The 15,885-nt window shown below is 36.4% G+C and overlaps 2 protein-coding genes across 3 annotated transcripts; both read right to left on the bottom strand.

Moving 5' to 3' along the window:
* Positions 1-244: 244 nt before the first annotated feature.
* On the bottom strand, positions 245-8,844 carry adisspa (adipose secreted signaling protein a). Of its 2 annotated transcripts, XM_026273848.1 has the most exons (7): positions 8,590-8,844; positions 7,769-7,848; positions 6,559-6,670; positions 6,181-6,314; positions 5,931-6,081; positions 4,384-4,509; positions 245-2,870 (listed from the first exon to the last, which is right to left on the bottom strand). In XM_026273848.1, exons 3-7 carry the CDS (start codon positions 6,575-6,577, stop codon positions 2,800-2,802), a joined length of 501 nt encoding a protein of 166 aa, XP_026129633.1. In that variant the 5' UTR covers positions 6,578-6,670; positions 7,769-7,848; positions 8,590-8,844; the 3' UTR covers positions 245-2,799. The 2 variants fall into 2 exon arrangements, with proteins under 2 accessions (XP_026129633.1, XP_026129625.1); XM_026273840.1 differs by lacking the exon at positions 7,769-7,848.
* A 155-nt stretch (positions 8,845-8,999) lies between these two features.
* btr01 (bloodthirsty-related gene family, member 1) lies at positions 9,000-15,625 on the bottom strand. Its single transcript, XM_026273202.1, has 8 exons — positions 15,504-15,625; positions 13,885-14,518; positions 13,692-13,787; positions 12,188-12,421; positions 11,950-12,097; positions 10,618-10,662; positions 10,210-10,236; positions 9,000-10,091 (listed from the first exon to the last, which is right to left on the bottom strand). Exons 2-8 carry the CDS (start codon positions 14,509-14,511, stop codon positions 9,526-9,528), a joined length of 1,743 nt encoding a protein of 580 aa, XP_026128987.1. The 5' UTR covers positions 14,512-14,518; positions 15,504-15,625; the 3' UTR covers positions 9,000-9,525.
* Between the last annotated feature and the right edge of the window lie 260 nt (positions 15,626-15,885).

Genomic DNA, 15,885 nt, shown 5'->3' with positions numbered 1-15,885 from the left:
ATTAGTGTCTTTTGTGTAATACACTTTAGCTTTCTCAAGAACATTCTAAATGCATGACTTCAGACCAGTAGAGTCTGTACATTTTGGGCAGTTAGAACACTGGAAATTTAAGGATTTTTATTTTATTTACATTTGTTGTCAATGTCTTTTTTGGTCAGTCATTTTAATTGGATTCCCCATCAGTATATAGAGAATGCACATTTTCCATTCATTTTACAACCCCCCCCCCCCACCCTCCCTTTTTTGTTGTAGATAAACACAAGTAACACCATCTAGTGTTGTTATAAGCTGCTATTTCCCTTACTGCTTGCTTCTGCAAGCCAAAGATTAGGTGTGAGGTGATATATTTAAACAAACCGTTTCTTGTTACTGCCCACAACAAAAACTATGTAGAGCAATCACTCTATTAAAATATAAAAGGGTTGCTGATATAAAACCTCACTTCATGTTGGTCAACTTCATAGACAAATTAGCAGTTTTAAATTGCAACTTTACTTCAGGAAATGTCAATAATACTTATAAATCCATCATATCTTTTGTGTGTCTTGGTCCCAAGAGCATCTGTGTGGTCAAGACAAATTTTAGCAAAAAAAAAAAGATGTCAAAATCCTGTTAAAATACCATACAGGAAATAAGTTAGATACTGGACAACCAACATACTGGATGAAATGAATATCAAAATGACTTTCTCAAAATTATTGAAAAGATTCTATTACATTTATCACTTGGTGGTAATGTCCTAAAATTGCTTAAAGGGGTGGTTGAATGTGATTGAACTTTTTTAATGTTAGTTAGTGTGTAATGTTGCTATTTGAACATAATTTCTGCAGAGTTATGAAGCCGAAAGTTTAATGCAAACGGAGATATCGTCTTTTAAAATTCTGGCAATTTAATGCAAAATGGCTGGTGGGTACTACAAAATGTTACTTCCCAGGTTCGTGATGTAACAAATCCAGATAAACCTTGTACTTGAGAAAAGGCAGCAAAGGGAGCGAAGCCATCCTGCGCGCGCTATTTTAGAGAAGTGGAAGAAAAAACTATAAGTGCACGTAAAAATCTATTCATATATGTATCGTGATTCTGTCTTCTAACAATTCTAATGGATTCACAAGTTTCGAAATCAGTGCTTCTAAAGCAGTGGTTCTTAATACTATTTCTTGCATCACGCTTTGCATCTCTCTCTCTCTCTGTCTCATTCAACTTGGCTCCAACAATGAACTGTTCCAATTATAAAATTAAAATGAAATTAAATAAATTAAAATTAAATTTATGCATTTAGCAGATGCTTTTATCCAAAGCGGCTTACAGTGCATTCAGGCTAATTTTTACTTATGTTATAAAATTATACACTTATTTTCACATAGCTATTAGCAGCGTTAAACATGGAGGTGCATGCATATTGTATTAAAGCTTTAATTAGGATAAAACCATATATTGAAGGCTAACATTAGCAGTAGCATTTACAAATAACAGCATATCTATGAGACAACAACGAACAAATAGCATAGGTCTACCATTAAAAGACATGCTTGCACTGGTTCTGCACGATCTTCTTGAATAATATCCTCTGCTACTCAATCGGGCTCAAACTGATGAGTGATATTAATGGTGCCGTTATTTACAATACAACCAGAACACATGCCGATGAGGTGAGGGGACTTTTAGATGTGCACTAGAGGCATTTTAGCCAATCACAACACACTGGGCTAGCTAACCAATCAGAGCCCATCACCAATTTCTAAGGGAGGGGCTTCATAAAAGCAGGAAATGATCAACGCATTTCTCGTTCAACGGCCTCTTTTCACTTGGACGACTTTCAGTCTCACCCTGCTTTATACTACTAGATTAATAAATCATTAGCTCGTCCATGAACATGATTTTTGCCCGAGTTGCATTGGCTGTGGGGATGAAGACAACAACTACCATGATTCCACATTCAGTTAAGGGCTTTATCAAACTACACCTTTGTTTTTTTGAATACACGCCCCTAGCGGCAAAAACTTACATATTGTGCCTTTAAGTTCCCTCAGGGCATGACAGTATTGTTAATTGCCAAGATATGTTTGAGTAGGTCAATGCACTGCAGTACATATCTTTATCTTTATTTATTTGTGCACAAAGCAATCAACAAGTGTTTTATATAACCTACTTTTTTGTATTAACAAACCACATCATATTTGAGAAATGTATCACAGCAGTGGGAAAGATTGATGATTGATTGATTATGGTTGCAAAGCATTTAAGCAACAGTATGACATATAATTATATATATTTATATGAAGTGTATATTTTGCAGCTGATTATACATAAATTCCACCTTCAGGCATTCAGGTAATACCTGCAAAATAAATAAATAAACTAGGTTGTCTGCATGTTTTTGATATACATTTTAAATAGAATAAAGTAACCAGCCAACCATTTTTTGTTCCATATTGTGGCTAATGAGAAACTCAATATAGTGAATGTATAGTAAATCATCATTAGGCTATCAAACATAACATAGCTGAACTCAGCTGAACTTGTGACATATGTTATCCTTGGCCAGATGCAATGGTATTGCTTTTTCTCTTTAAATTGCTTTTTGATTTAATTCTCCTGTAATAAAATTCAGTTAAAAACTAAAGTTGAATTCATGATGGATTAGCATAGACTCTAGAATAGCGAATACAATTGATTTGTGATCCTCCATGAATGGGTGTGAGATGGGTTGTTCACATTCACATGTACTTAGATTCATTCATTTTGGTTCATTCTCATCATATACCCAAGCAAATGGATTTAGTCACATCTTTTGTGTCATTATTTTGTGTGTTTTTCTTCACCAACACACCGCACTCCATCAAGTAACATTGGCGTCCCATGGTGGCGATCTGTGAAAAACAATAGATAGTTTTTTATTTTAGTGGTGGTGATTTTCAATTTACAAATTAGTTCTTACTTAACAGTTTTAACCCTCAAACTGAGCACATTTTGGCTTTTTTTGTATCTTACTACAAAAAAAGAGCAGTATAAGTACTAAATCAACTAATTAGAGCTCTTTTGTCATTAAAAGTGTTTCTATTATTACAAATTCTGGTATTTTTTCTCAAGCTGGCTAGAAAGTTTAGAGTTGTGCTTTATATTAAAAAAATTAAAATTCTCTTATTTACTCTTACATATGGGATACCCTCATGCTATCCCATATGTATTCTCATTTCTTTCTTCATATTAACAGAAAATTAGATATTGAAAGTTGAATCAATGTCTTCCGTAACAAAATGGTAGGTAGGTGTGCAATTTTTTAAAATATATTTAACATTTTGTAAACTAAAAATTATTGCTTGCAGCCAGCTGTGAATGTCAGCATATAGTAAAGCGTGATTACAGTGCGTTGGGAAACTTAAGTGACAGTCCTGAAGCTGACATTTTTGTCAACGAACGCACATGGCCGTCATGGAGTTAATGCAAATAACTGAAGACTGTAATGAAAATTAATGTTAAAAATAAAATTATGACATGAAAAGACTTTCTATGAAAACATAAACATGTGATAAGAACGCTGTACGATTATGATTAGATAAATAGATAAATAGAAATAGATGACTGAGGTGAAGAGTGACTTTATTCATATAAACTGTAGCATGTTCTATGACCCATCCTTTGATATTAATCAGATAACTTAGGTACATAACATAGACGTAACATCCCAACTTGTATCTGCAATAAAGGATGCAAATGTCAGTGAACTTTAAGTAACACGCTATAGAGAGAGTGAGAGAGAGCTCCTGCTGTGATTCGCTTTCATGACAGCACTGAAACACGGGCAAGGATAAAATTTACTGTAGATTTCTATAAAGTTCTCATTATAATGCTATATTTTATGGCAGATTTGTGCTATATTTTCATCTACACTGAACAAAATGCAACACTTTTGTTTTGGCCTGTTTTCATGAGCTGAACTCAAAGATTTAAGACTTTTTCTATGTACAAAAAAGGCCTATGTCTCTTAAATATTGTTCACAAATCTGTCTAAATCCGTGTTAGTGAGCACTTCTCCTTTGCCGAGATAATCCATCCACCTCACAGGTGTGCCATTTCAAGATGCTGATTACTTAGACAGCATTATTATTGCACTGCTGTGTCTTAGGCTGGCCCCAATACTATTGGGCATAGTATTTGAGCATGATATGCAGTGCATTCAGCATTTGACAATTCCTTTAATTTCATTTTTAAAAATGCTTTCTCCCATCCCAGCTATTTTTTGTAGAAGTGCTTTGAAACAACTGATCTGAAATTAATATGCAGAGACATCTATACTGGTCCACATGAGGGGCACACATCACCTCATGAATGCTTTGTTATATATGACTAGAGATCTGTCACCAGCTGGCGTGTGTATCTCACCCATGACTCTGGCCTGTAATCGAACTCGGACGCTGCTGTCTCTTCTGCTCCTGTTGACCAGGGTGAGTTCCTCTTGCACCACTCCCTCCTGCTGAGCGCTGTACTCACAAACCACCCTCGCTCCCCCTTAAAAGAGCACAGAAAGATGAATGGGAGTGAGTGGGATGAATCACGGTACAGAGGGATACCAAGACAACACAAAATGTCATGGAGAATAAAAAGATGGGTAAAAGAAAACGCCTGAATGACCAGAATAAGACTGGAAGATTGAAATCATTATAAAGGAGCAATCACCTAAGTGCTTGCAGCTTCTTTTAGAATATAAATTGTACACTCAGATACGGCTAACCTACTGAGATTTCCCAAGAGATTCAATTGTGGGAAAAATGACACCGCTATAAACGCGCTAAGTGAGTTTCAGCTAATGGAGAGATCAATGCCGGGCTGAAATAGGAGTGTGACTATTGATCCTAACATGACGTCTTGCATTTGTTTTATCAGCAGTCAGATGTACAAGCAAGCTTAGATCCACATTAACTGTTCTGATAGTGCTTATGTTTTCACAGCCTTGTTTAATTGTTACTGCTTAGTTATAGCTAGGCTACATGTATTTAGTGTGTATTTCTAAACTTTCTCATCATTCACTGAGTCAAGGAAGCTTCATGTTTATAGATCTGGGCTGTTTTTTCTTGCTCAATCCCAAGCAAGACTGAGTCGGTTTCAAGGTCATATGTATTGTTCATTAACCTCGTGCCCCGAAGCAGAGCACTTAACCCAGGTTGCTCCACGGAGACTCTCCCTGTAATAAGTCTACTGTAAGTAGCTTCAGCTGAAAAGCTGAACACCTCTTAATAGGGTTTGTGTGAATAAATGAGAACATAAGGGTTGTAAGCAGACATTGATAAGTGACATAGAATGTATGGTAAGAATTGGTCAATATTGTGCGTTCAAGTCCTCCTGGGATATTGTCAAGGGGCGTTCAGATAACTTTGGTCGGAACAAGATGGCAATGTACATTTCTGCATAAAATTCATAAAGATTTTTTTCTTGTTTAAAAATAATTAAAAATAATTTGTAATGTCTTATTAAATTTATGAAGGTCCGGTAAACTGATTCACTATATATTCCACCCTAATTGCAAAATACACCATGGTGATTCGTGTATATACATATTTATATTATTTTGATGATATTTTGGAAAATAAAGTGTTCTTCGTAAATGCTAGTTAGTCTATAAAATATAAATAAATATCTATAAATACATCTGTAGGTTCCAATTCAGAAAATGGTTAAAAATAGAATGTTTTTATCAAATACATCTATGATATCATGTTTATGGGTATTTTTTAGTTTTTTGTATGTATTTTTTGTTTAGTTTTTTACATTCAAACATATTTAATAATATATTTATAAATTTTATTTCCATAAAAAATCATATATATATATATATTATTTTTGTATGGAAATTAAATAATTTTCTAAATACAACTAAGTACAATCTTTCAAACTTTACTTATTAACACCATAAAACCAATGCAAAAACATACCGTCAGGCCGTGGTGTGATGAGTGTTGCACGTAGTCGTGGTTTTGCAGTAGTGCGTAGTGCGGGGGAAAGGGAGACATCTTTCCCTAGTGTTGGGACTTGTGGTAAAGAAAAGATGATTTCATATTTGTGATGGCTCCTTAAAAATCCCACCTAGATACAGAGTTTCGCAGTCAACAATTTCAGGATGCAACACATCTTATATACTGTTTGTTTTTGATTATTATTATTTTTTAAGCAATTTTTTATCACCTTAACAAGATATGCACCATCAGGCTCTGGTAGAGCAGTTATGACTTTATCCTGAAGCTTTTCATCACAGCTATTGTTAATGGGAGCATCTTCATCATCATCAGGGAAACGTACTCCACCTTTTGAAGTGGAGCCTGGCGAAAAGAAAACAAGGGTGGAGTTGAGATCACAGAGATGGATCCTGGACCAGAAGATACAAGCTGAGATGATTAATGCAGGCTGAACCCAGTGTGGGAGAGCTGTTAGAATATACACACTCATGAAGTGTTAAGAGATGACGAGAAAGCATAGATGTATACATATATAAAGCACATTGTGTAAGAAATGCATACACACACATATTCAGATAGACATTATGAGCACAGAAAAGACACTGACTTTTCCTTCCAGTTGCCATGTCAACATAAGGCCAGGGAAATCCAGGGATGATGACTGACGTCAATTCGATATCATCTCTAAATAACAGACACCGAGTCAGAGACAATGACCGCTGCAGAAGAACAAAAGATGCCTGTGAGTTATGTAATCTATGATCAACCTTTAATTTCCTATACAGTCATATTCACTGATATATAGAATAATAGACAAGAATATCAAGAGATATAAATTGCATTATTTCACCAACTTCTAAATGATTAATTGTGCTTCCTCTGAGCAATCCTAATTTGCATTTCATTGACTAAGCCCTGCTGGGTTAAGTGCCACAGGATGGAGGTCCCCCACAACTGTAATGCTTTATTATCATCATTAGTTTGCAGTAGTAACTGAGGTTAATATGGCGAATCATCTGAGTAAGCATTCATTAAGCCTGTTATTAGGCCAAAACTCCATTCAGAATCTTCCTTAATTTCCCTCAAGTCAGACTTTATACTGACATCATGGGTGCATGAATTGTGTTTATTGCTGGCGTTTCATACTGAAATATAAGTTTTGTTTTATTCATTTTCAGTTATGTTTTTCTTGGTCTCATATTTCACATATCTATATAATGGACATAATTTGAATTCAGTCCTAACGAAAAGCTGCATGCTTATTTTTATTATTATTATTATTTAAGTAACAATTGCCAGATACACCTGGCCGTGTGATCTCAACATGGCCAGATGAGGGTGATCCTTGTTGATCCAGGAACATCATTCCAATCAACCAATCAGAATGTAGAGATAACTTTTCAGGAAATATCTGTTTTAGGCTTAAAAGAGCTTAGGAGCTTTTAGGATTAGGAGCTTCTACACCCTTGTATGTCAGCTATCATTTCCCACTGAATTCAGGAATAAATTATGGGTAAGGTTAGGTTTAGGGGTAGGGATTGGGTTTAGTCCATATTTTTGAACAATAATGTTGATCCAAGATCATCAGAAGATGTTGATCCGGGAACATGTCTTACTTGGCAAAAATACGGTAACCCGCCAATGATGGGTGACCCACAACACAAATTAAATCGATTTTTGTTCTAGAAAAGCAGTTAAATAGCAGTTAACAAAATTGGTTTGGCAAAATATTGAATGATTCTTCCAAATTGCCAATTCACACACAAACACATTGTATTATAAATTATTTACTTGGTTATAGAACTCTATGTACAAACCTGCAGAGAAGTGAACCTGTCCCTGATTTCACCACAGTAGATTTATCTGTAGATCATGCAGGCAGATGGGACTCCAGCCTCTAAACATCAATTTCACATGAAATTCTTTGACTTTAATCGGGTTCATTACGCAAGTTCAGTCAAGGTTATTTCAGAGAATGACACTCACATTCAAACTAAAGCGGCTTATAATACCGCGCTTCTCAGTCTTTCTTCCAAAGCGCCCCTGCAAAATCACGTCAAATATGACGATAAGAAAAAAGCGGCTTATGCAACAATAATCGCTGAAATGGGCGATGCAAGTTACAGAGATGTCTATATCAGCTACATTATAAAAGGCGGTCCCTGAGAAGTCCTGCTGCTTCGCCGGAAAAACAAACCCTTCGAAGGCAGTAGGCTACCTGACGACAAGGCATCTCTCGTTCATAATTGATTAAAGTACAGCATGTTGTGTTGTGCTCTGTGTAAAAATGGAACATTGAGCGTCGCGTGCCGCTGTCCTGTTTGGCACCACTGACAGAAAAAAAAATCGATATTAAAAGAGTAGTGGTTCAGCCAAAAATTCGTACCCTTCATTTCGTATAATATGAATCCATCTGTGGGAAATGTCTTCTGAAGATTTCAATGCAGTTCATGCAGAACTGTTTATTAACAGACTTGTGACAGAATTGTAGGCTTCTATTAATAGCTCCCACTTAAGAAAAAATATGTTTTGCAGTGAGGGTAGCTTTAAATGTACGCGTGCACACAGACTATACATATAGCATATAGTTGAATATAAAAATAATTTAAATCGGAAATTCACTGAAAATCAAACTTACCTGGCTTGTAGAGCAGAAGCAGGTTTGTGGCGTTGCCTGAAGCGCTGTGCCATCAGTCCGCTCTGACGCTGCGCGCGATCACAAGAGAAGAACCGCAGCCATTGGTTACTGATGCTTACTTAACGTCTAGCTCGCTCTCTTTTTCTACATCTCCCTCATTATATATACACGCAAGGTGGAGGCAAGAGGTCCGGACCAGTGCCCCAGCAGAGCCCCTATCTAACCTATCATAGGCTTTGAGCTGAGGATCACAGTGGCCTCACCCAGCACTGCAAATGTATAACATTGATATAGAGGCTGTTGAAGTTCTCGAATGGATGATATTAATAGAATGAAATGCAATAAATGGTCAACTTGAAATCAAAGATGCAATAAGATACTTTGATGTCAAAAGTTACGAAAAGGCAAAATTACACACACAGACAAATTTATTAATAGTAGTCGCACAGCACTTGGATAACTTGCTTTACTTTAAAAGGTATTTTGGCTTGGTTTGTCTTATTGGACCATAATCCCATATGCAATATAGAACATAGAAGAGATGCAGTCGCCTGTATACACGTTTATTTTTGCTTTACTGTAACGTACAAAACACATATTTGAATATTACATATTTTGCGTATAATACATGCATGGTCAAGATAAATACTAATGGGTAATTTAACAATCAGATTCCCATCACCAACCAATGTTGTATTCAATGTCAAAGAATCCCAAATTTCAATTTCAAGCCTTAGCAATCATTTGCAGTTCATAAATCTTATTATTGTTTTAGGTATATCAAATACTCTATAAGGATTAAGTGTTTAATGTTTTGTTGAATATATATAAAATCATTAAGCCAATGAAATGATCACATGGATTGTAAATGAAAACCATATTCATTTTCATGATTTGGAATTAAATAATAAAGTAAAGAAACCTATTAGCAATATTTCATTTTTCAGTCAGCCAGCTTGGGTGAGTTGGATAGGCAGGACATATGATAAGGGGAGCTTCATTTTTGCCAGATTTGTTGGTGCATGGGCTGAAAAAAGGATATAAAGTCTCTGAAAATAAGTCTTTGTAGGTAAATATCAGTGACTTTGTATCTGCATTATAAAAGGACAATTGTCCTTTTTCATAGTCCACATACACGCCGACACACTGTGGTTTTATTTGTACGATTATAGGCATTGATGGTTCTGTACGAAAGACGTACTCATGCTTGTCACGTAAACTTAGAAACCAAAATCCATTAGCTGGGTTTGCGGCAATTTTTCCTTTCCTGTTGATGGAGCTACTAGCAATGCCCAAATCCCAGTCTGTCTTCTCACCCACCACAACCTCCCAGTAATGGCAGCCAGAGCTGATGCCTTGGCGGCCAAGTACACACACCACACGGTCAAACCGTTCAGCTGTGTCTGGTACCAACTGGTAGCGGTCACTGCAGTGCACCTGTTTACCATCCTCAGAGATGATCAGACGCGGATGGGCTGAGTCTCGATCTAGGGTCACGTCCACTGAGGAGAGAAACAGAACACATTTGAAAACCTATAAGATATTTGAAAGAATACAAATAATAGTGACACAAATGCGATGTATCTAATCCACATGCATCATATAGAAAAGATCTCATACTTGCATATTCCTGCACACACCACACTTCTACAGAGGAAAGCAGAAGAAAAATATTACTTTTAAATAATTTCGGCTTGTACAATTAGTCACTCCAATCATATACACAACCAGACAAAAGGTTGGAGTGTTAAACATCAAAACTAATTTCAACATTAATAATAATAACCATTATTTATATTTGGGTACCAAATCATCATATTAGAATGAATTCTAAAGGATCATGTTATACTGAAGACAGGGTAATGGCTACTAGTGTTGAATCTGGCTTTGAAAAGTGGACTTTAAAAAAGAAAATGCAGTTCTCTGTAGTGACATTAAAACTTTATGATTTAGCCCCTAGCACTGAAAACTGTGAGGGGAAGCTGAAATTGGACTAGACAGGGGAAAAGGAGGAGAAAAAAAGCTTACTCTGTTGATATATTTCCTGTGGATTTCCTGTGGAAGGGCGCAAACCTGACAGCACAACAATACATACCGTAAGCATGACTGAAAAACAGTAATATGTACATGCAAATATATCTAAATAATAATAATAAACAAATAATATGTTTGGTGAAGTGAAGCATCTGAAGTGCTCCTGAGTCAAAGATGTCATCATTCTGTTCACGCATTCAAACCCTATTTATTCAAAGGGTATATATATATATATATATATATATATATATATATATATATATATATATATATATATATATATATATATATATATATATATATATATATATTAGGGCTGTCAAATGATTAAAAATTTTTAATCAAAGTAATCAGAATTTTCAGTGGATTAATCATGATTAATCACTATTTGCAATTACACCTGAATCCTAACCATTTTTTTTCTGAAATGCATACCAAAAGATAAATAACAGGACACAGATACATAATTTTCATCTATTGATTCATCAATATGTGGCTATTTTTTTCTGAATTTCAAAAGATTAACATTCACTTAGATCAAATTTATCTGAGCACTATATCAAACCATGCCATTTAATTACAGATAGTGTAAGAGTTTTAGGTGAACCAGTGGTTAAATATAGCCACATATCTATGAAATTACGCATAGAGAAACTCGAAAGAATTAACTCAGAAACACAAACATGCGCCACCATCACATAAGCAGCACTCTGGGCACTCTTGTTTTTGGGAGGTGTTCATTTGCTCTGCCACAATACTTTAGGATTGATATTTTCACGTTCTGAAGGCTTCAAGTGTAATTTTTGCTGCATTGCATGTAGGCGTTCTGCGCATGCGCAGTGTGAAACACAGGACGCTATAACAGGAAGAAGAAGCTCCAGCGTATCAACTACCAAAGTCTTCTCTGTTTATCGAGCTTGGCATGAATGTATTTGAGAGTAACTGGGGTAAAACCTTAAGCTTCTTCGGTGTTTTCGTCGCGGCGCTCGCTGCTGTTTTTTACTATCTTGAGAATTCAGAGATCGACGAGACTTTCCCGACCTGAATAATTTGTCACACTGCGCATGCGTGAAATGCGTAAAAAAATTGGACGTAATTAACAACAAACAACTAATTAACGCCGTTAACGTGCTATTTTTGACAGCCCTAATATATATATATATATATATATATATATATATATATATATATTTATTTATTTTATTTTTTTTATCTGTTAGTATTTACTTTCTAGTCTACAGGAGAAAGTCATATGCATTTGGAACTGCAATGAGAGTGTATGTAAACGTGTGTCAAAGAGCAGTTCATGAAGGAACTTTCTCTTACAGATGGCTGACAGTCTCCTCAAGGCTTCCTGAACCTCCTCCACCATCTGAGTGACATTTCTCAGCACCGCTCCAGCAGTGGGGTCAGGGGTCAAGGCCACTTCTTCCCAGCTCTTTGTCACAGGTACACTACAGTAGGCTGGATACGTCTGAAAAGAAGCATTAGTAATATATGTTTTGGTTACATATTGGGGCATAAAATACAAAACAAACAATTAAAGTCTGGTTTTAAATTAGACCTTGAAGAAGGAAACATGATCTTGGGACTGGGACAGCTGGCTGAGGGAGCCGCATTTATTTCTGAGTTCAGAGATCTCCGTCTGCAGCTCACGTATGAAGGCCTGAGAGCGAAGTTCTGCCGCCCGCTGTCCCATCTCCACCACCTCCAGAAGTTCAGCCTGGGACTTCTCAACAGCTTTCATTAAATCAGCAAACATACCCACAGTACCTGCTTTCTCTTGCTCTGCATTCACCTTACAGCAAGCAATTGAGACAAAGAAGAACATATAACAGACAATTAGGAGACTCAAGAGAATGAGGAAACCCTCATGTCCTTTAAACCTGTATGACATTCTTCTATGGAACAAGAATGTTCACAAACACCCTTTCCATGCAGCAACAGTTATCTGGATCTTGACAGTAAGTCTCTAATGACGAAAACACCATAAAAGCAGCCAATATTGCTTTTGGTACTTTTGCAAAGAACAGAACTGAATATAAGTCATTACTTGCTGAAAAAAAAATATTTGTGAATTTTGGCCTGTGTGGCCTCAGAAAACTAAAGGTGAAATAGAATTGTTCAGAGAATTTTCACAGGCTAAATGCAGTCATCTAAATGGGAATCAACATGCTTGGGAATTCATGCATGAAGGCGTAAGATTTTCCTAAGCAGATTTTGCAACAAGTTGGCTACATTGACCATCAGACCATCACCAACTATTTTGTTTGACAGTAAATTCTGTGTGAGCTGCGCTTCTTCATACATGACAGCTTCTAAGGAATAGTGGGATAGTTCACACAATTTTTTTTATTCCGTCATCATTCACTCACCCTCATGTGGTTCTAAACCTGTTGGTCTTCCGTTGAACACAAAAGAGGATATTTTGAAGAATGCTGGTAACCGAACAGGTAACAATAGCAACTGACTATGACTATGGAGTTCAATGGCTATTGTCACCCGTTTGGTTACCAACATTCTTTAAAATATCCTCTTCTGTGTTCAAAAGAGTATAAATAATGGGTAAATGACGACATAATTATTTGGGTGAACTATTCCTTAATGTGTCAGAACCTCTAGAATATAAGAGACTACTTTTATGGTGTGTGTGTGTGTGTTTTCCCACTTGTAGAGTTTAACAGATATAGTCACTATGGGCAGCCAGCCACTGTATAAAAATAGCCATTTGAAGATTTGTCAAAAATGCTTCAGAAATTCTCCTTTTGTGTTCCACAATACAAAAATAACAGCAAATGGGTTTGGAACAACATCAAAATGAGTAAATAATGACAACATTTTTATTTTGGATGAACTATAAACCCAATCTCACTGGAAAACTTAACTATTTTACAAGGTGGTGATTTTGTATGCATTCATATGATGAAATGTGCACGTTTTTTTTTTTTTTAAGTAAGCATTAAGGTCCAGCCCTAAAACAATCATCACTGGGGTTTAAGCTGATCACATGAAATCATACAAAAAATTAGATTCATACAAATTTTACTTATTTACTTATTTGCACATACTTGAATTACTGCAAGTGAAGTCTGGATCTCCTCTATCTTCCTCTCTCTGACTGTGATCAATCCTTGTAGCTCCGCCTCCATGATACGCAGCTGGGACTGAGCAGAGATTCAAATCGTTAACACGGACACATAAACACATTAATTCAGCCCTACCTTGAAATTACTTCTCATTCACGTACATTCTCACACTTACCTTCTTAATATTCATCTCTCTCTTGGCATCTATCACAGAATGCCCGTAATGTTCCCTTTCTGCACATGTTACGCAAACACATGTCTGGTCAGTCTTGCAGAACACCTCCAAACTTTGCCCATGTCTGGGACACTGTGGCCCACTGGAACCTGCTCCGCTCACACTAAAGTTTGGTTTAGGTGCCTTGGCAGGAGGGAGAGAAACAGCATCATGGGATGCCAACGGCTCACTCGATGATGTTCTTTGGAAGCGGCTCTTCATCTCGGGCAATAGGCCTCTGGGCAGCTCTACTGTCCTGTGCTGCACTGCAGGCTTCGGTGCAGTGAAAGGGAGGGACTGCGAATCTGCAGGTGCACTCCTAGGAGCACTCAGTGTGATCTCCGCCATCCGTTTAAACTGCTCTGTGATCTCCTTAAGTGTGTGATTGATGTGGAGCTCAGGACGCTTGCGGAAGCTTTCCTTGCACAAAGGACAGAAGCAGCTTTTGCCCTGGCCCTCCCAGTAGGACGTGATGCATGATGAGCAGAAGCTGTGGCCGCAGGGTATGGAGACAGGATTGGTGAAGACATCTAAGCAAATAGAGCAGGTGAACTGATCCTCTGACAGGAATTCTCCAGGTAATGACATCGTATATCTGAAAGCATACAGACTGAATGAAAAACACAAAATACACAGGTGCCCTCACACACGTCAGTCATTGTTGCATGAAGAACCACTATATAGATGTTAGATGATGAATTTGGATTGAATAAATTTACATTTATTTAAAAATTTATTTATTTAGATACATTTTGGATTGTATCTAAGATTGAAATATGGAATAATTTATTTTGCTAGTCACAAAGGTGATTTGATCAATAATGATCTAATCAATATATTTTTTAAACACCAAATCTTTGAATGATTTCTGAAGGATTTGAAAGTTCACCCTGAAGACAGAAGAAAGTTCAGCTTTGCAATCACAGGAATAAATGACATTTTAAAATAAATATTACAATAAACAGCCTTGGAGCACACAAGAGACGTCATTCAAAAATGATTCCAAACTGGCAGTATATATACTATATATAATCATTTCAGAAACTGGTGTTAAAAGGGTAGAGTCATTGTAAACTACTGGTAACTGAAATGTTGGAATGAAGTCAAACCAGCTACACAGATACAACGAAGCAGATCTAGGAGCAGCCGTCTTGCCCTTACATAATCTAAAAAACAATCTCAGAAAACAGGCTGTCAGAAAACCCAAAAAGCAGAAATTACTCTGACATACTCTCAGTACATCATCACAAATTAGTTCATCTTAAATGTAAATAAGCAGTAAAGTACAATCACATGCTTCATGAAACCTCTTACTGTAGAATTACACAGTAGGACTGCTTCTGACAAATGTCTCTTATTAGGAGCATGGAAGAAAAAATAATAACATTAATAATACAAATACATTGTATTTACAAAGTATTAGGAATTACAAGAAATCAGTCAATTAAAATGTCACAGTTTATATACAAAGGACAGGAAAACATAAAGTACAGCCCAAACTTATAAACATCTTCAGAAATAAACATATAGAATATGAGTATATAGAAATACAACCTTAAAGACAAATTCAATTAACTAACCTCTTCTTTTTCTGAACTCCAATGTTTCAATTTTTCGCTCTGGTTCTGTTCCACTCAGTATGTGGCATACAGGACACGTTCACTATGAAGTGGAGACCTCCAGGAAGCAGGTGTGTCCGCATACCAACAGGCAAACGCACAGTTAAGTTATTCAACGCACACACCTGGCTGCCAATCCAACCAGTCAGACAAGTGCAGATTTCTTTTTTTTTTTTAGATTTTAAGACACTATTTTTCATCTACTTTTTAAATGTTTTAATTTCGACTGTCACATGCGGTCTCATAAGAGCAGGACAGCGTGAGAAAGGGCAAACTGTGTGTCAAACATGTAAGAAAGGAAATATGTACATAGAAAAGAATGTTTGTTTGTTTATTTGTTTGT

Source organism: Carassius auratus, chromosome 1 (assembly GCF_003368295.1).
Source record: "Carassius auratus strain Wakin chromosome 1, ASM336829v1, whole genome shotgun sequence".
Lineage (NCBI taxonomy): Eukaryota > Metazoa > Chordata > Actinopteri > Cypriniformes > Cyprinidae > Carassius > Carassius auratus.
Note: the sequence above shows the minus strand (reverse complement) of the source record. Positions and strands in the feature narration are given on the sequence as shown.